This window comes from Kogia breviceps, chromosome 11, assembly GCF_026419965.1.
Source record: "Kogia breviceps isolate mKogBre1 chromosome 11, mKogBre1 haplotype 1, whole genome shotgun sequence".
Taxonomy (NCBI): Eukaryota; Metazoa; Chordata; class Mammalia; order Artiodactyla; family Physeteridae; genus Kogia; species Kogia breviceps.
The window spans coordinates 4781638-4802049 of NC_081320.1; the positions used below are offsets into that span (position 1 = coordinate 4781638).

The window sequence follows — 20412 nt, forward strand, 5'->3', positions numbered from 1 at the left end:
TGAAATTTTAGAAACGTTCTTAACAAATAAGAAGATAAAGCCAAGATAATGTATAAGTATACAGAGAACTGTATATTGAATCCATCAACAAATATGACAAGAGACCCAGGCACAGCAGGCCACCTGGGCTCCCCCCGAGTCCATATCCCACACACCCTGCACTGTGTTCATGCATCCTACATTATGGCCAAGCTCACGCCTTTGCATCCTGGAGGCCTCCTTCCTTGTCTTTACGTATTATTATTGTTGTTGCCTGCATTGTCCTTCTCTCCACCCTATTTTGGTCCTGCTCAATCCTTGAGGTTAAGCTTTTCCCAATCTCGTCCCAAAGAAATAATATGTCCTCCTTTGAATTATTGTAACATTTTATCTGTACCCGTTTAACAACGATCCCTTTCTACCATTTTCGGTCCATGACTTTTCTCCCCTACTAATGTCTAAACTCCTCAAACTCAGGCAGGATGGCACACATCTTTATATCTCCCTAAAACGCTTAGCAAGATGTCTTGTCCATAACAGCACGTCTAATTGCCAAAAGAATCTTCCTTAAGCGTATAAATGAATAAATGAACGGGTCAGCTCTTCATCAGAGAAGCTCTTGCATGGGAAGGAGAAGTTGAACAGGTTTTGGAGCGTGAGTGGGGCTTACACAGTTGGACAACAGAGGGAAGGCATTTTAGGAGGGGAGAACTCCAGGAGAAAGAGGGGAGAGACAGGGACGGCCCAGCCAGATATTTGTGACATTCACCGAGGAGATTCATCTGGCCAGAGCAAATTTTAATTGGGAAGAGTCCTGATTTTTTAAAACAAATTTTATTGGAGTCGAGTTGCTTTACAATGTTGTGTTAGTTTCTGCTGTACAGCAAAGTGAATCAGCTCTACGTATACATGTATCCCCTCTTTTTTGGATTTCCTTCCCATGTAGGTCACCACAGAGCATTAAGTAGAGTTCCCTGTGCTGTACAGTAGGTTGTCATTAGTAACCTATTTTACACATAATAAAAATAGTGTATAAATGTCAATCCCAATCTCCCAATTCCTCCCACCCCCCACTCCCCCTTGGTATCTGTACCTTTTTTTCTCTACGTCTCTGTCTCTATTTCTGTTTTGTAAATAAGACCGTCTATACCAATTTTTTCAGATTCCACATATATGCATTAATATATGATATTTGTTTTTCTCTTTCTGACTTACTTCACTCTGTATGACAGACTCTAGGTCCATCCATGTCTCTACAAATGACCCGATTTCATTCCTTTTTATGGCTGAGTAATATTCCTTTGCATATATGTACCACATCTTCTTTATCCATTCCTCTGTTGATGGACATTTAGGTTGTTTCCATGTCCTGGCTATTGGAAGTGTACTGATTTTGAGCCAAGCAATGGAGGGCCTGAAATTCAAGGCTAAGGAGGTAGGCTCCCACCCATAGGTCTTGGGGCCATGGAATGTCTCCTTAGGAAGTTTTAGGTTCAGCCATCCAAAGAACACGTGGGTTTCCCTGACCACAGCTTTGAAGTTCTCCATCCACCATCAGCACGCAGGTTAATACAATGGAGTGTCAAGAGACATTATTCCAAACCACACAGCCCACTGGCTTCAAGACCAGCTTAAGGCCTCCTTCTAAAGTCCTGCTCTCTCCATTTCCTAATAACAGCTCCCTTCTTGTCCTCTCTCCTCCTCCTTCTTGAGTTAGTGCTTATTTTAATCACACTTAATTTTTAAATATGTAAGGTAGGCGGAAGAGCCCATAGTGTGATTTTCTCAGGCCCTGTGTCTCCCCAGCCTGGTCCTGCTTCCAGGGATCTAGTTTCCTGAAATGGATCCAATGTCACCTGCCTGAAGCCGAGTTACATCTACACAGTGATAGCAGGAAGAGGGTTTAACCTGTAAGCGGGGCGGGGCCCTTTAAGGGAATTGCTACATGAACTTCACATTTCAAAACTCTTCTCCCCTTCCATAATGGACAATAGAGTCAGTCACTTTGAGGTTTTAGTTCCCTGGCCTGAAACTTAAAAGGCCACGAATAACAAAGTCCAGCCTGAAAGTCAAAGACGGCCCTGCCGGAGCACCTATCGGGCTAGATTCACCCATCTTCCCGCTTGAGGCTGGGGGCCACAATCATTCGTACACCTTGCCTGGCTGCTCAATGAAGGTGTCTTGATAGAATGAAGGGATAAAAGGATACTAGCGATTATTAATTATATTTTGATTCAAGATTTATAATATAGAATCTAAAAAAGCGGTATGGTTTCCTTAAGCGTTAAAGTTTTATGTCATTATTATTATTTTTTTTGCCCCAGGTGAACAAGCTACCATATATAAAGCTACAAGGCCAGTACTTGGATCACAGAACATATTCAGTAAATTTGACGTTCTTTTCACAAGCTACCATATATAAAGCTACAAGGCCAGTACTTGGATCACAGAACATATTCAGTAAATTTGACGTTCTTTTCATGTACAATATAAAAATAATCTGAATTCTTAAAATCCAGTAAATATGAAATTGTGCTTGAATAAGTATGATCCCACTGATAACCTACTTCGGTTATCTTCTTTTGCTAAAGTATGTGGAGTTGCATCCACGTGAAAATCAAGAACGTTTAAACAGCAATTCTATGAACAATAGCGGCCTTACAGGACTCTGAACTTGTAGATGTAGTCTGGGCACACACAACACCTCTAAAGGACAATCTGTGTCTTATGCTAACGTAAAACATATACTTTGCGCCTTGAGATGTTCACTGATATAGAGTAGAAGCCTCTTTCCATTAGAAAATTCTTATTCGTACCAAAAAGAGATCTCAGAAATAATTTCACAGACGAACGAACTGAGATGAAGAAAGACAGAGTTAGTGGAATCAGCTAGTTTCCCGATTCCAGACCAACTTCACCCATTACTGTGAAAAGGAAGGGAGTGGGTGGGGTCAGACTCTCTGGCACTTTGACAAAGGAAAACGCAAGATCGCATAAGACCAACTTGAACATTCTCAGTATCCACGTGGTTGCATGAAAGGTGTTAGACCCCTAGCTCTGAACTGAGAATATCATCCCTTTGGAAACCCATTTTTTTACTTGAGCCCTTCTCAGAAATAATGTGCAACGCTCTGTGTCATTGAGTCATTTGATAAACTGCACAAGAGGTCTTCAAACTAAGAATTTCATTCAATCTTCACATCTTATGAGCTCAGAATGAATGGCATTTATGACGGGCACCTAATGAATATGCCGGCACCCCCCAACCTCCATGGGCAGGGACTTAGGTGAAAAGACAGAGCCCACCATTCTGACGCCAAGGAGTTAACTGCCTGATTTCATGGCTCACCCCGTATTTCGCAGCTGTTCCAGAGGAAACATATAAACAAGCACTAACATGATTCATAGGGTCTATTTCAATGAGGCAATCTTATCTACTCAAATAACAAAGTTCATAACGAAAGCAAAGGAGACATTATGCTTGACAATTGGGATATTCGTATCAGTCTTGCACTCTGGAATACGCTGTTTCTAAGGAGACAAGGGGGTGAATTTGGAGATTAAATGGTCACAGACTGGAAACCATCACTTTGGTTTGGGCACAAAGAACCCTGGCTAGAATTTCACCTATTAACTTGAACCCACTTTATGTCACAGGGGAAACCAGGGGTGCCCCACTGGCTCCATTCGACTCAGGTGTAAACAAAGATTTTACTGACAGATACCATCGCTATTCCACCATATCCCATCACCGAGTGATGTGAGTTGCTTCTGGTTGCCTTGTTCCTTGCTTTCTGTCCATTTGCAAGGAGCACACATGCCGCTTTTAAAGAACAAACAATGGACATCGTTGATGAAGCCTATGGCTCCGTGGTCAAGAACGAAGGAAGCATATTTTACAGAAGAATCATCATATGGTTCCTGAAATTTCCAATGGTGTCATTCCAAGCTCGACATACTTTACTCTGTATTTGTGTGTGTGTGTGTGTGTGTGTGGTACGCGGGCCTCTCACTGCTGTGGCCTCTCCCACCGCGGAGCACAGGCTCCGGACGCGCAGGCTCAGCGGCCACGGCTCACGGGCCCAGCCGCTCCGCGGCACGTGGGATCTTCCCGGACCGGGACACGAACCCGCGTCCCCTGCATCGGCAGGCGGACTCCCAACCACGGCGCCACCAGGGAAGCCCACTCTGTATTTCTTAAAGCATAGAACTTGAGATTTTTATATGCCAAGTAATGTCACATGGCTGTCACCCTGAAAGGAGAGGAAATCAAAACAACCGAGAGCCCAAAAGTAGGCTCTTGAATTTCAAAACACAACCTGAAGTATTAAATGGCTTGACCGGAATCAGTTATGACTTCCCCTTGAGTCAGGAATAGAATTTTTATGTAATAGCAGCAAGAGTTAAAATCCACTTAATTCACCATCTACAAGGCATTTGCACACACCTTATCTCACGTGGAAAACAACTCCCCAAAACCAGGTAGGTGTTTGGGGCCTTACCTATTTTTGCAAGGGATGCTAGGAGTATCCAGAGGGTGACCTCGTAAGGAATTTGCACATAGTCATAATCCAGTGCGAAAACAGATACGGTCTCAGCTGGCTCAGAGCTGGCAGCAGCAAACCGAACGTTCAGCTCATGCTGGGCAGAGGAATTTCTGGATTCATTCAAATCAGAAGCTGCTCCACCGCACTTGAGGGCCACTAGCAAGAACAACCAACTCCAAGGACCGAAAGGCACAAGCGTCTGAAAACCCATGCTGTGGGCTCCTCTGACTGTGCGTGCCTTTGGGTGCTGCACTTCTGAAGTGAGGAAGGTTTCCAGAGAGCGGCTACGTCCGCCTGGGTCACAGGTGAACTACGCACGGTCCGTGGGCCATTCCGGGAGGAGTCTGAGCGCGTCACTGAGTTCTGAGTATAGATATTTTCAAATCACCTTTAAAGTATTTGTGTTCAGGCAACTCAGTCTCTGGCCCCAATGCATCGAGTCATTCAATAGACTTGAGAAAGCCCAGGGAACTACCTGTGCGACCCTTCATCCGATCGTGATTAGAAGAGCAATTTATGAAGCAAAAATACTTCTTCATTCAAAGCTGTTTCCTCACCTCACTGCACACTGGTTTCACTTTGTGAGTGAAAATTAAAAGGAGCACCACGATGCTCAGTCCAGATGTCACTAGAGCCCTTCTAACCACTAAGAGAATCCTTCCTTCTTTTCCAGATCCTAGGAAAGGAGCTACCTGTTCTGCACCCGCTCCTTCTCTCCTCCCCCTGCTAGCTCACTGCTTTTGAATGGCCGAGGCTGCAGGTAGCTCTTGAGAGCTACACTTCATTATTTGCTCAGATTTGACTTTTGTAATGAAATGCTTTCCCTTAATTCTCTGGGGGTTACACTGCTGACACCTAGTGGGCGGCCACAATACTACACCTTGACCGGTTCAAGGATGCATGACCCTGTAATTCTCATCCTAACCAGGGCACTTCTGAAAGTACAGGTGACCTATTAATAGTCATACCAGACCACAGCTGGAAACCAGAACAGTGCTGGAAAACTGAGTCATGTGGTCACTGTAAAAGAGGAAGGAGGAGGAGGAGGCAGCATAGACTATGTCTGGACAGTAATTCAAAACACGAAGCTCTAGCGCTCCGTAAACTTTACACATAAACTTTACTAAAAAAAAAAGAACAAGCAGAGGGACAAGCTCCATGAAATACCTCTAAAAACCAGTTTTGAAAAATTCTGTGGCACGTCCAAACTTTTAATTTTAAAGAATCGTGTTATTATGGCCTATTTGTTCAAAAGAAGCAGTATAACAGGCTGTTTATGGAAGAATTTTGAGATGGATGCCCTGAATCTATTCCTACTTCCTCTACATCTGGCCAGATGACTGTAGCCAAGTCACTTACCTTTCAAAGCGTCCTTGTCTAAAAAGAGGGAACGGACTAATATCTATCTCATCGAGTGGCTAGGATCATTAAATGAGATAAAGCAAGTAAAGTATCTGGCATATAACTGATGCTTAATAAATGCTAGTTTTTATTATTAATCACATCTGTTGTTCTGAGGATAAGAATTCTGTTGCAATGGTGAACAATCCTCAATAGAGAATGAGAATTATTATTCATAATCCATAGACTGTCTCAACACGTCTTCCATATCAAACTTCAGGCTGATTTGCATCTTTTTTCTTCATTCATATTAGTGCACGTAGATGGTTCCCACTTCAGCCCCACACCCTGCGAAGATCACTGGAAAATTGAGGTGGAAAATGTTGAGGAAAGCTAGCTTCTAGACGTAACTTCTTAGTAAGGCAATAGAATTAAAAGCTCACATTTGGATTTTTTTTTTCTTCTCTTTCCTTCACAGTTTGCCTCTAAAATTGACCAGATCCAGTCACTAAAACGAGACGATCAGGTGAACCACAGATGAAGTCTGTGTTGGGTCAATGTTTTTTTTCAGAAAAGGTTGTATGAATGGCCTTGTAATGGACGACTCCTTTATAATAGATATTTTAGCTTTTTATCTGAATTTTATTTTATGTTTCTTCTAAAAAGAAATGAGAGAGAGAGAGAGCGTTTCCCGTGGTGCTCTGTGGAAAGACCAAAACTAAAAGCATCAGGAAGCCTCTGTCCTCAGGCATTGATTATCCAAGTGACTTTGAGAAAGTTACTTTACCTGTTTAAGCCTCAGTTTTTTCATCTGTACAGTGAAGATGCCATACCAGGTATCGTTTTCCTGCTCTAAATTTCTGAATCTTTGTGACTACTTGACATGTTTTAATCAATTGATAGCTGATGGTATCAGAGAAGTGATGCCAATATAGGGAGGGTAACAGAAGAAAAACTAGAATTCTGTGGCATCCTGCTATCTTCTTCCAGGATGAGGTTTTCTCATCAACCTGGCCAGCTCTTGGTATCACTTCCACCCATGCAGTAGTACTTTCACACAGCTGCCTGAATCTTCTTTCTAAAGTGCCTTCTTAATCCGGGCTCCTTACAAAACAGTGTAAGACAAAGATTACATGAATTCTGTAAACCAAAGGCAGCAAGAGTAAGAAAAAAAGGGAATCAAGGGAAAAGCACTTTCAGAATGACAGCCTGAGAGCCCTAGATGCTCTCCCTAGTGGAAAAACCATCACTGGTGAGAAGTGTTAAAAATGAAAAAAAAAAACCAGAAAACAAAAACCACCACTCAATCTCTGGAAATGGTACTGGAGCATACAGCAATTGAAGACAGTCTTCTAAATATTGGTAAAACCTGCAAGAGTCTGTGTCCTGGCCTGTTTCCTTCTCCTACTTCCCAGCTCGGTGTGAGGAAAGCTCTACTCTGGGTGGGCACAGCCAAGAGGATGGGGCTCCCTTGTAACCCCAGCTCCCTGTCCAGGGCTACAGTTTCTACCCAGAAAATCAGGCTGTCAGTACTTGTCATCAACCCCCTTCCCTGCCCCAAGCAAGGTGTTGCACAAGCTCTATGGCAGGCAAATATGACTGAGAGATCTCCTCTTTCAGACGCCCCTACTCACAGGCTTGCAATTCTACCCCAGGCACGGCAGGCCAAGAATAATGGGCCCCGAGCCCTCTCACCCTGGCTTCCTCATAGGGCTGAGTTTCTGCGCAAAGGGAGACAAGCCAAGAAGGGTGGGATCTGCAGCCCCTGTTCAGCACCCCCTTCTTAAAGCAGGGGTGTCTCTCTAAAAGAAGCAGGTTGTTTTCCTGTATCCCTTTTCAGAGCAGTGGACTAGAGCTTCTGTTCAAGTGGGAGGCAGCCCATAGAACAGAGAACTCCATAGGTGTCACTAAGGGAACTTGCTTTATTTGGAACAGAGCATAGGGAGGTTCAAGCCTAAGGACACTGTGAAAAACAATGGACATTTAAGTAGTGAGCAGGTAGGAAGGGCTGGTTGCTCCATGATATCTATACACTGAAAGGGTAGACCAGATAGAAGTTTAAAAGAAGAACTATGGGAAGAGAGGGCCGTGAAGAACCATTGGGGGGTCAGAGAAGTGTCGAAGACTGGCCTCAAAGTTTACTCCTGTGAAAATGACCCTGCACTTTAACTGAATCAGACTGTGGAGCAATTTCTGACCTAAGGCATGTAGAAAACAGTAGATCATTCAGCTAGCAATGACTGGGTGTGGAGTGATATCAACAGAGACAGCAGACCAGATAGAAGCTTAACAGGGAGATCAGAGAGAGCCCAAGAGAACCTGGTTTCACTGTCATCCTGGGTGAGAGAGGAAGAGGTCAAGGGGATTATGAGAATGCCCAAGGCTCTAGTGACTGAGGGCAACATTAACGTCTGCTAGGGAAATAGACTTTACTGAAATAGTTCATCCAAATTACTAAACAAATAAATAAGCAGACAATCAAACAACAACAAAACCTGGAGGGAGGGGAGGGGGAGAATCAGTATCAAGAATTACTACAAAGTTATTTAAAATGTCCGGTTTTTCCAGGAACTCTAAGATCATAGTGGAATAGGGATCAAGGTTAGAGGTAACAGCTGGTTTTTCTCCAGGAATGACATGTTTTCTGAACAAAACTGTAGTGCCCTTATGAAAAAAATCCCACAGGGCTCCCTAGCACCTTCTGCCATGTGAGGACACAGTGAAAAGATGACCATCTATGAGGAAGCAGGCCCTCCCCAGACACCAAACCTGCCAGTGTGTTGATCTTGGACTTCCTAGTCTCCAGAACTGGGAGAAATAAATTTCTGTTGTTTACCAAAAAAAAAAAATATATAAAATAAAATGTCCGGTTTTTAACAACAATAATAAAAATGAGACGCTATGCTGTCTACAGAACGTACAGTTTTAGATTCAAAGATACAAGTAGATTGAATGTAAAAGGATTAAAAATGGTACACACCATACAAGCAATATGAGCAAAGAGAGCCAGAGTGGCTATACAAATAACAGACAAAATAAACGTGAAGATTGAAAAAAATGTTACTAGAGATAAAGAGGGACATTTTATAAAAATAAAAAGGTCAATGCATCAAGAGGATATAACAATTATAAACTTAACCTACGTCAAGTGGGATTAATCCCAGGAATGCAAGTTGTTTTAACATACAAATGTCATTTAATATAATACATCATATCAATAAAGGACAAAACCACATGGCCATCTCAATAGACCAGGCAAAGGCATTTGACAAAATCTAACACTGATTTTAAGAATACTCAACAAACTATGAATAAAAGGGAACTTCCTCAATATGATAAAGAGCATCTATAAAAAAATCTGCAGCCAACATCATTCTTAATAATGAAGACGAAATGAATTCCTCATAAGATCAGAAACCAGATAAGAATGGCCAATCTTGTCACTTCTGTTCAACATTCTAGTAGAGGTTCTAGCCAGGGCAATGGACAAATGAAGGATGTCAAAATGGGAAGGGGAAAAGTAAAACTATCTTTATTTACATATGACATGACCTCTTATATAGAAAATCCTAAATAATTGACTAAAATACTGTTAGATCTAATAAATAAGTTTAGCAAATTTGCAAGCTATGACACATACAAAAGTACATTGTATCTTACAGTAAAACGAACAAAATGAAATAAAATTGAAAGAGCAATGCCATTTACAATAACATCAAAAACTAAACTTATTAAGAATACTCTCAAAAAAAGAGATGTAAAACTTGTATTCTGAAAAACAAAGTGTTGGAAGCAGTCAAAGAAGATTTAAATGTAGAAGTCTTCCTTATCTGTGGAAGATACATTCCAAGACCTCCACTGGATGCCTGAAACAGCCAATGGTACCTAACCCTATATATACTGTGTTTTTTGTTTTTTGTTTTTGTGGTACTTGGGCCTCTCACTGTTGTGGCCTCTCCCGTTGTGGAGCACAGGCTCCGGATGCGCAAGCTCAGCGGCCATGGTTCACGGGGCCCAGCCGCTCCGCAGCATGTGGGATCTTCCCAGACCGGGGCACGAACCCGTGTCCCCTGCATTGGCAAGCGGACTCTCAACCACTGCGCCACCAGGGAAGCCCTATACTGTGTTTTTATCCTTACATACCTACTTATGATGAAGTTAAATTATAAATTAGGCACAGTAAGAGATTAACAACAATAACTAATAACACAATAGAACAATTATAACAATATAATATAAGTTATGTGAATGTGGTCTCTCTCAAAATATCTTATTGTACAAATTTAATGCCTTTTTCCATCTTAACTAAGCACTTTTACAGTTTGAGGTGTGACAGCAAAACTAGGACAAATTTCTTTTCCCTTCTTCATGATTTCACAGATAGAAGATTCATTTTTACTGTAGGTCTTAGCCAGCTCAATATATGATTTTTTTCCCCCTTTCTTATTAAGTTGAGAACTTTCACCTTTTCACTTAAAGGAAGAACTTTACGGCTTCTCTTTAGCATATCTGAATTGCCAGCATCACTATTCTTGTGCTTTGGAGTCATTGTTAAGTAAAACAAGGGTTACCTGAGCACAATCACTGTATGCAATACCAGGACGATCAATCCGATAACCTAGACAAGGCTACATGGTGACCAACAGCAGGCTATATATACTGGAAAAAAGGGTGATTCACTTCCTGAGCTGGATGGAGCAGGCCAACTCAAGATTTCCTCACGCTACTTACAACAGTGCTCGTTTAAAATTTATGAATTGTCTATTTCTGGAATTTTCCATTTAATATTTTTGGACCAAGGTTGACCAAAGGTAACAAAAACCACAGAAAGGAAAACCACAGATAAGGAGGGAAAGACATCCTTGCTCATGGATCAAAAGACAATATTGTTAAGATGGCAATACTACCAAAAACGATCTACAGATTCAACGCAATCTCTATCAAAATCCTAGGTGTCTTTTTTCCTATTTTTAGAAATTGAAAAACTGGTCCTGAAATTCGTATGGAATGTGCCTATAAGAGCCAGAAAAATATTGAAACAAGAAAACAAAGTTGGAAGATTCATACTTCCCAATTTCAAAAACTTGCTACAAACAAAGCTACAGTAATTAGAATAATGTGGTACTTTCATCAGAAAGTACATATAGATAAATAGAACAGAATTGAGAAAGCAGAAATAAACCCTCATATTTATGGTCAATTGATTTCTGACAAGTGTTCTAAGACAATTAATTTGGTAGGTTAAAAAATGACTTTTTCAACAAATGGTGCTAGAAAACTTGAATATGCACATATAAAAGAATAAAGATGTCTTCCTTTTTAATACCATACATAAAAATTAACTTAAAATGGATCACGGACTAAATGTAAGAACTATGCCCTAAAATTCATAGGAAAAAACCAGGAGTAAATTTTGATGATCTTGGATTAGACAAAACTTTCTTATATACACACCAAAACCCATAACCAACAAAAGAAAAAAGTAGATAAATTGGACTTCATCAAAATTTAAAAAAAACAAAAACCAAAAAACACTATACTACAAAGGGAGTGAAAAAAGACAGCCCACAGAATGGGAAAAAAATACTTTCACATCACATATTTGATAAGAGACTTGTATTCTGAATCTATTAATAACTCTTACAATTCAATAATAAAAAGATAAATAATCCAATTTAAAAATGGACAAACGATCTGAAAAGACATCTCTCAAAAAAAAGATATACAAATGACCAATAAGCACATGAAAAAAAGCTAAACGTCATTAGTCATAAGGGAGATACATACAGAAATACACACAAATCAAAACCACAATGAGATATCACTCACATTCACTAGAATACTGGGCAAAAAAGGCCAACCAACCAACCAAACAGAAAACAGGTAATACGCAATGTTATCAGTGCTGGCAAGGATCAAGGATGTGGTGGAAATAAGTGCTACTGGAAATCTAAAAATGGTGCCATTTGGCTGTTTCTCAAATGTTAAACACGGAGTTACCATATAACCCAACAATTCCACTCATAAATATATACCCAAGAAAAATGAAAACATATATCCAATCAAAACTTGTACATGAATATTTTTAGCGGCATCATTCACAACAGCCAAATAGTGGAAACAGCCCAAAAGCCTATCAAATGTTGAATGGATAAGTAAAATGTGGAATATCTATACAGTGGAGTGAAGTGCTGATATATGTTACAATGTGGATGATTTTGAAAAAATTATGATAAATGAAAGAAGCCAGTCACAAAAGACCGTAAGACTCTTTTAATATGACACGTCCAGGACAGGCAAATCTGCAGAGGCAGAAAGTAGATTAGTTGCTGCCTAGGGCTGAGGTGAGGGAAGTGGAGGAGAGGGATGGAGAGCGACTGTTCATGGTTGTGAAGTTTTCTTTGGGCTGATAAAATATTCTAAACTTCTGATGATACTTCCACAGCTCTGCAAGTATACTGAAAACTATTTGAACTGTACACCTGAAATGGGTGCATGGAATAGATTGTGAACTATATCTCAGTAGATCTCCTTTAAAACGCTAGGAAGTGGGACAGGGAAGGGGGTTCATTTGTTATTACTCAGCAGCCATAGCTTCACAAGGAAATGCAATTTGCCTTGGTCACACGAGGCATCTGCCAGAAAGCCCTGTGGAATCACCATGCTTCAGAAAATTCTACAGGAGATGCAGAAGAAGAGAAAGGATTTATACGGAGGGTCCTTTCTATCTCCCATCTCTTAGTGGGCCCCCTTTGTCCCACAGGGCATTAACTCCATATGTTCCGGATGTGTTTACGGAGTACCTGTGGAAGCCTGATCGTACACCTTGCAATGGGGGGCTTCACCTTGGCCTGGAAGCAGGAAGAGGAGCCGTAGCCTCCTTGGGTCCAGCCAGGCTAAGACCACGGAGGGTTTGATCCTTCAGGAGCCATTGATAAGACCCACCCCACATATACATACAATACTGCAGCCCCGAGGGGTCAGAACCTGCGCTGCAGGTTCTTGCATGAAACATGATGCTGCTCATCACTGGTCGCGAAAGATGACCTCAAAGAGCATGGAGAGATCCCGGGCATTCTAGCTCCCTAAGACTACTGTCCATCTATCAGGTGAGACGCAAGTGTTCCAACAATAGCTACTGGTGCCCTGGCTCAGGGGCCTCTGCCTAAGAAGAACAGTCTGACGTGGGAGCAGGTGAGCAAAGCAAGCGTATAGCAGCCAGAGCAGTTAGTCAAGGCCCACGCAGGTGGGGCCAAGCAAATCCCAGGGGCAGGGGGAGGTGATGGCACAGAAACGGGGTCTGGTAAAAGAAAAAAAAGTGCCTCTCTGATCAATTCATCCCTTAGCATGATCTAAGTGTTTCTAATCCTTGAATACATCTCATGCTGCAAGTACCCAAAACTACTTAAGTTTCCTTGGAGAAGCCTTACCTCTTTTCAAACCTACAGAATTGTAAACGTAGCTCCCTTAGACTGGAATAACCCAATTCCATCCCCCATCACTGCCCTTAAGCTGAATGTTTCTGCTCTTTAAGACCCAGGGCAGAAGCATCTCACTTCCTTCCACTCTGGGAGGGGGTTTCTCTTGGAAGTCCTTCCAGAAGATGGTGAACTCACGCTTACCTTGGAGTTTGCAGTGCCTGGAACAAAGGGCTGCACTTGATTGATAGATGCTGAAATCCACGTTGAAATGAAAAGTTTTTCACACTGGCCTCAGTTGTTCCACAATCTGGAAAAATTAAACTCTTCTTTCAGAGTTTCAGAGCAAACTCATTTCCATCCAAGGGTCAAAATTAGGGTAGACTACTAGCAAGTCTTGCTGGAAAATCTGTATCTTGAGAAAGCTTCTTCGTGAAGCAAGGCCATGGGGTGGTTAAGGACACAGGTGCTAGAGCCAGATCATCTGGGCTCAAACCCCAGCTCTTCTATTTACTTGGCTGTGTGACCTTGGAAAGGTTACCCAGCCTTTCTGTGCCTTGGTTCCGTCATTTGTAATGTAAGGAAAAGAAAAAACATAAAAGTGTTCTGTGTATTCAATGACTTAATATTCATAAAGTGCTTAGAACAGTGCCTGGCACATAAAACGCACTAAGTATGAATGTAAAATAAAGGGGGAGAGGATGGAATGAAGGTGAGGAGGGCTTTCTTCACTGAACAAACATAAAGAATTGTTGTCATATGTTCTGAGGATAAGAGGAAAGAAAAGGCGTTCTCTCAGGAAGAGAACGTGATGTTGCAAGAACACATTTTAGGTGGTGCAGGGTTCCCTGATTAGAACAAAGAGGATGCAGACATCTGGGGGGAGTGGTCAGGGCAATTGATAAGAAGGTACCTTTTAAATTCAAACTTGTTTAATTGAAACAAGTACTTCCTGATGTGTCTACATGGTAATAAGATCCAAATGATAATTATTGGTTAACTTAATTCCTTGGGCAAGATCAATTCATGAGGCATCAGAGCACCACAGAACTGCTGACACTTCCCTGACTATAATTGTACATAGAAAAAGAGATTTGAAATATGAAGGAGGAAAAAGCTCAGCTTTTACTTGCAAAGCAGAGCATTAAAGGAATTATTCTGGAATTTCAGGTCAGCAGCAAGCTACTGAATTATCTGAAGCTTTTGGTCTAATTATCCAGATAACTGTATTAGCAGTAGAAACCTTGTTTGCTCAGACCGTCTTTGGTGCCAGGCCCCAAGAACCCTTGGGATCCTTGTCATCTGCTCTTCTAAACCTCTCTACTCCGAGTCCAGTGATGGGGAGGGAACGACATCCTCTCCCCAGTGGATCCCTTATAATTTAAGCGACCAAATCCGGTCTACCCTCATGAGACTAATTAAGGGGTGATGCACCCAGCAGGGAATCACCTATCACCCAGGGCTTCAGCTGTGCACAGCTGGGAGCAGAGTTTTGGGGGGTTGATTTTCTTTCCTTTTTACTCTCAGTTTCCCAAAGCAACTTTTGTCTTAGAAAAGTTCCAAAACAAACAAGAGCAAAACTGACTATTCCGTGTCTTCCCATGGTGAAGTAGAAAATCATCTCCCTCCAAGAATAGTTTTAAACAAAATGATCAGCACATCTTTTCTTCCTTCCCATAGTATGCGGTATAATTGACCTTACTGGAAGGTATCTGCACAGCACTTCTGGAACTGAAATATTTGTTCCTTGCCTCTGAGCTCTTGTTACTTTTGGCGGGCTCAAATTTTATTCTTTTTTTAGGAAGAAAGAAGAAGAAAGCAGTGACAGAGAACTGGTCAGCGCTGCCCAGAAACATGACTTGCTTTCCAAGCCCACAGCTAGCAATTAAACTGGATGACCTCAGATCAAGGTCTGGCATATCATACCCCTAAATTGAAAGCCTGCATCCTGAGCTGGAGTGAAGTCAAGAGCTTTGACCCTGTTTTCAGGACAGAAAAGCTGAGTTCTGTCTCTGCTTCCCAAAGTCAAACTTCTACTACTCAGAGGGTGCTGCAGAAGGGTGTAATCAACTCTGAGAGATCCCACATTGTGAGGAGGAGAGGCAAGGCACTATGGTGGTGCAGGTGGAGGGGACTAGGCATGAATGTGGGCTTTGAAATGGAACAGGTCTTCACTCCAGAGTATGAGAAGTGTCATGGTCTTACAATTCTAAGGTGATTGCTTCCCTAAGGGAATAGGGATTCTGTAGAGGACAGAAGCTTGAAGTTGTGTGATCCTGGTTGTGTCCTAAACACCTCCAAGCTTCAGCTGCCTTATTGATGATAATGTTGATGGTGGTGGTAATGATGGTGGTGGTGGTGGTGATGATGGTGGTGATGGTGGTGATGGTGATGATGGTGATGATGGTGTTTTTGGTGATGGTGGTGGTGGCGATGGTGGTGATGGTGGTGGTGGTGGTGGTGGTGGTGGTGGTGGTGGTGGTGGTGGTGATGGTGGTGGTGGTGGTGATGATGGTGATGGTGGTGGTGATGGTGGTGGTGGTGATGGTGGTGATGGTGGTGATGGTGATGGTGATGGTGGTGGTGGTGGTGATGGTGGTGATGGTGGTGGTGATGGTGGTGGTGATGGTGGTGATGGTGGTGATGGTGGTGGTGGTGGTGGTGGTGATGGTGGTGATGGTGGTGATGGTGGTGATGGTGATGGTGGTGATGGTGGTGGTGGTGGTGGTGATGGTGATGGTGATGATGGTGATGGTGGTGATGGTGATGATGGTGATGGTGATGGTGGTGGTGATGGTGGTGATGATGGTGATGGTGGTGATGGTGGTGGTGGTGGTGGTGGTGATGGTGGTGATGGTGGTGATGGTGGTGATGGTGGTGATGGTGATGGTGGTGGTGGTGGTGGTGGTGGTGGTGATGGTGATGGTGATGATGGTGATGGTGGTGATGGTGATGATGGTGATGGTGATGGTGGTGGTGGTGATGGTGATGATGGTGATGGTGGTGATGGTGATGATGGTGATGGTGATGGTGATGGTGGTGGTGGTGATGATGGTGATGGTGGTGGTGGTGATGGTGGTGGTGGTGGTGGTGATGATGGTGACTATCTTAAAGATGGTGTGACAATCAAGTGACATAACATATGACAGAGAGGGAAATGCTTAGTACATATTAGATACCAGATGAATTTTAGATTCATTTTATTTTAGAGATTATGAACTCTATATAGGCAGAAGCCTTCAATCCCTTTGTATTCACCATAGTTCCTAAGCAATTTCTTTTCCACAACATCCCCTAAATGAACGAACCGGATGACTGAAATAAGACAGCAGGTGATTAAAAGTGAAATGCTTCATCTTATTCTACCTACGCACATCATCGCCAGTCACAGTTCAGAAGACGAGTCATAACGTTAGATGAACCCAGACTAACGTGGTGAGCTAGCATCTGTACTTTCCCCCCTCTTTCTTCTCTGTTTCAGGAGCGTCACCTCCCTCCCCAATCCACTGCCACCCTCACTGGTATTAAGAGTGCCTAGTAGGTCCATTCTCCCTCTCTTCTTTCTGAAATCACACCTCCTTTTCTTTCTTTCCGCATTCCCTTAGGGTGACTTTGACATTGGATGTCAAGGAGCCCTGATTCTCTCGATGGTGGGTGGCACCCTGTGTTGCCACTGGGCAAAGGCTGCCTTTGTTAGCCCAGGAATTGCTAGTGGGTATTCAGGTGTCTTGGTTAAGTGGAAGTGACAGATACAGGCTAGTGAGATGTGGCGATATCACAGGCCAGAGGAGGTTTCCAACCTTCTCCTCTAATTGGCCTTCAAGGACACAGACGGATGTGGAAAAAGCATAGCTGTGACCTTTTTTCACAATTCATTCTCAAGGAACCCACTTGTATGCCAGTAAACCACTGACGAATCCCATTTTCTGTGACTCAATGCAAGTGAGAGAGCTCCAAGAGAAGAACTCATAGAGATGGGGCTCGTCTGCTGGCTGAGAAGACTGAAGGTTCTCAGAGCTGAAGATGTGTCATCCCAGCAGCATCTGTGGGACTGGGATGTAGAGGAGTAAAAAAATATTCTTGTTTTTAAATTAATTTTTATTGGAGTTTAGGGGCTTCCCTGGTGGCACAGTGGTTAAGAATCCACCTGCCAATGCAGGGGACACAGGTTCGAGCCCTGGTCTGGGAAGATCCCACACGCTGTGGAGCAGTTAAGCCCTTGAGCCACAACTACGGAGCCCGCGAACCACAGCTACTGAAGCCCACGCGCCTAGAGCCCGCGCTCCGCAACAAGAGAAGTCACCACAGTGAGAAGCCTGCGCACCGCAACGAAGAGAAGCCCCCGCTCGCTGCAACTAGAGAAAGCCCATGTGCAGCAACAAATACCCAATGCGGCCAAAAATTTTAAAAAGTAACTTTAATTAAAAAAATTTTTTTATTGGAGTATAGTTGCTTTACAATGTTGTGTTAGTTTCTGCTGTACAGCAAAGTGAATCAGCTCTACGTATACATATATCCCCTCTTTTTTGGATCTCCTTCCATTTAGGTCACCACAGAGCACTGAGTAGAGTTCCTTGTGCTATACAGCAGGTTCTCATTAGCTATCTTTTTTTTTTTTTTTTTTTTTTTTTTTTGTGGTACGCGGGCCTGTCACTGTTGTGGCCTCTCCCGTTGCGGAGCACAGACTCCGGACGCTCAGGCTCAGCAGCCATGGCTCACGGGCCCAGCCGCTCCGCGGCACGTGGGATCCTCCCGGACCGGGGCACGAACCCGTGTCCCCTGCACTGGCAGGCGGACTCTCAACCACTGCGCCACCAGGGAAGCCCAGCTATCTATTTTATACATAATAGTGTATGTATATCAATCCTAACCTCCCAATTCATCCTACCTCCCCCCCAAAATTCTTGAGAATTCCTTTTTCCTTTGGAATTCAAAGATCAGACTGGTGCCTGACCCTCAGCAGGATATCTCTGAAAGTAGGAGACCAGCTGGAGCAGAGGAGAAACAGCAGGTGCAGCGGTGGGAAAGTGGGCATCTGCTTCCTCATGAGGTGGGTGAGTCACGGTGGAGAAACTGACCACGAGGGGGCTTCACTGCATGGAGCAGGAGGTGAGGGGTATCCAGAGAAGGCATGACCCGTGTCAGGTGCACCAGGAGCAGTGGAGGTCCTGGTGGGATTTGGGGGTTGAGGGAGGGTGTCCAAGGAACCCACAAGAATGCCTCAAACAGAAGGAACCAGACATTCGGCATCTCGTAGAAGAAAGGGCATTCCCCCAGTAAGAGAGAATTTCAAAGAGCACCATCTGAGTTAAAGAAAAACTTTCCTCCTTCTCCTTTACTTTCTCCTCCCTCTAAACACAGTGAAGAAAAAGGCAGAAGCAGACAGGAGGAAGCAGAACAGGAGAGAAAAATAGACCACACTCTCTGTCCCATTGCTGGTTGGACCTAAGCTGGGCTAAAAGGAGAAGTTTGAACTGGACTCGAGATTAAAGTTTTGATATTAGATTAAGCTAGCCTTTTAAAATTTTTATCTTAAAATGAACATATAACAAAATCGGCCTTTTTGGCGTAAAACTGTATGAATTTTAACACATATAGATTCACATCATCACCAAGAGAGGCAGGTTACTTTCTTGCACTCTCCTTTTGTGTGTCTCCTTTTCACACCTTCCTCCACCCCTAACCCCTGGAAACCACAGACCTCTTCTCTGCCACGATTTTGGCTTCCTGCAAATGTCATATAAATGGAAAAATGTAACCTTTTGAAATTGGATTTTTTTCACTCAGCCTCTTATGCTTTGAGATCCAGCCAAGCTGTTGTATGTCTCAGTAGTACATTCTTTTTTATTTCTATGAAGTGCTTAATTTTTGCGTGTACAACTATTGATTGACTGATGCACCCTATGCCAGGTATCACTTGATTACCTCTGAGCCCCGGATTCACCATTCAGTATCTGCTCCATGGAATAGACTGGATTTTTTTTTTTTTTTTTGTGGTACGCGGGCCTCTCACCGCTGTGGCCTCTCCCGTTGCGGAGCACAGGCTCCAGACGCGCAGGCCCAGCGGCCATGGCTCACGGGCTTAGTTGCTCCGCGGCATGTGGGATCTTCCCGGACCAGGGCACAAACCCGTGTCTCCTGCATCGGCAGGCGGATTCTCAACCGCTGCGCCACCAGGGAAGCCCTAGACTGGATTTTTGAAGCATTTATCCCTTCTGGTGAGTACGACGTTGAGCTCCATCGGTGGAGGGAGTTGGAGGGGCCTTGCAGGGGGGCCTTCCTGGTTCCAGCTGCTGTGTCTCGTGTTATTCTTCCTGTGGCTGCACCATCGGGCAGCAGCATGGGTGTGTGACATCTGTTGGTGCCCTGCCCAAGCTGTGCACACAGAGGAAATTACCTCTCAGGCACCTTGAAGTCCTGGCCTCTCATGGACACCGTTCAGCCCAAGCCTCCGGCCCACGTGGCCCTCCGCATCCCCCCTGCACCCCCGCCGCGGCTTTGGCTCACCTGCACACCAAGACTTTGGTCCCTGAAGCTCCCACAATGCGGACCCGGGGGCTCCAGGCCTCATGCCCACAGCCATGCCCCCATTCATGCCGTGAATCCATCCACCAGCCATGGTTTGCCCTGTCCTGGGAGGCTGCTGGCTGCTTTCCAGCAACTGTGGACTAGCTCTGACCCAGGCAACTAAGAGACCTTTGCCGTTCAGTGGGCAATATCTCACCTTCTCTAACAATGTCTGAACCCCAGGCTTGGGGAGGGGACTCCTTCCAAGTTTGTCTCCCTACTCTCCTTCAGCCCCAAGACACTCGGGAGTTCTACTGACATCTCTATACTCACTCTCTTATAGCCAAATAATTGTTTATATTAAAGATTCCCTTTAAAAATGACTGTGCGGTTTCTGTCTCCTGATTGGATGCAAACTGATACACACTAGTCAAAGGTCGTTGAGTTGTTTCCAGATAGTGATGATTTTGACCGGAGCTGCTATAAACATTCACGTACAGAGGATGCATATGTATGTGAACATAACTTTCATTTCTCTGGGACTGAGATCTAGGAATGGGATTTCTGGAATATATAGTAAGTGGATGTTTCACTTTGCAAGGAGTTGTTAAGCTGTTTTG

At 43.5% G+C, this 20412-nt stretch overlaps 1 protein-coding gene across 1 annotated transcript in view; it reads right to left on the reverse strand.

The window, feature by feature from the left end:
• SLC9A4 (solute carrier family 9 member A4) overlaps positions 1–5185 on the reverse strand; it is a 63224-nt gene extending 58039 nt beyond the window's left edge. Inside the window, exon 1 of the mRNA XM_059079633.2 lies at positions 4482–5185. Within this exon, the coding sequence (XP_058935616.1) occupies positions 4482–4737 (256 nt within the window). The 5' untranslated portion in view covers positions 4738–5185. The remainder of the gene's footprint in view (positions 1–4481) is intronic.
• Positions 5186–20412: the final 15227 nt, after the last annotated feature.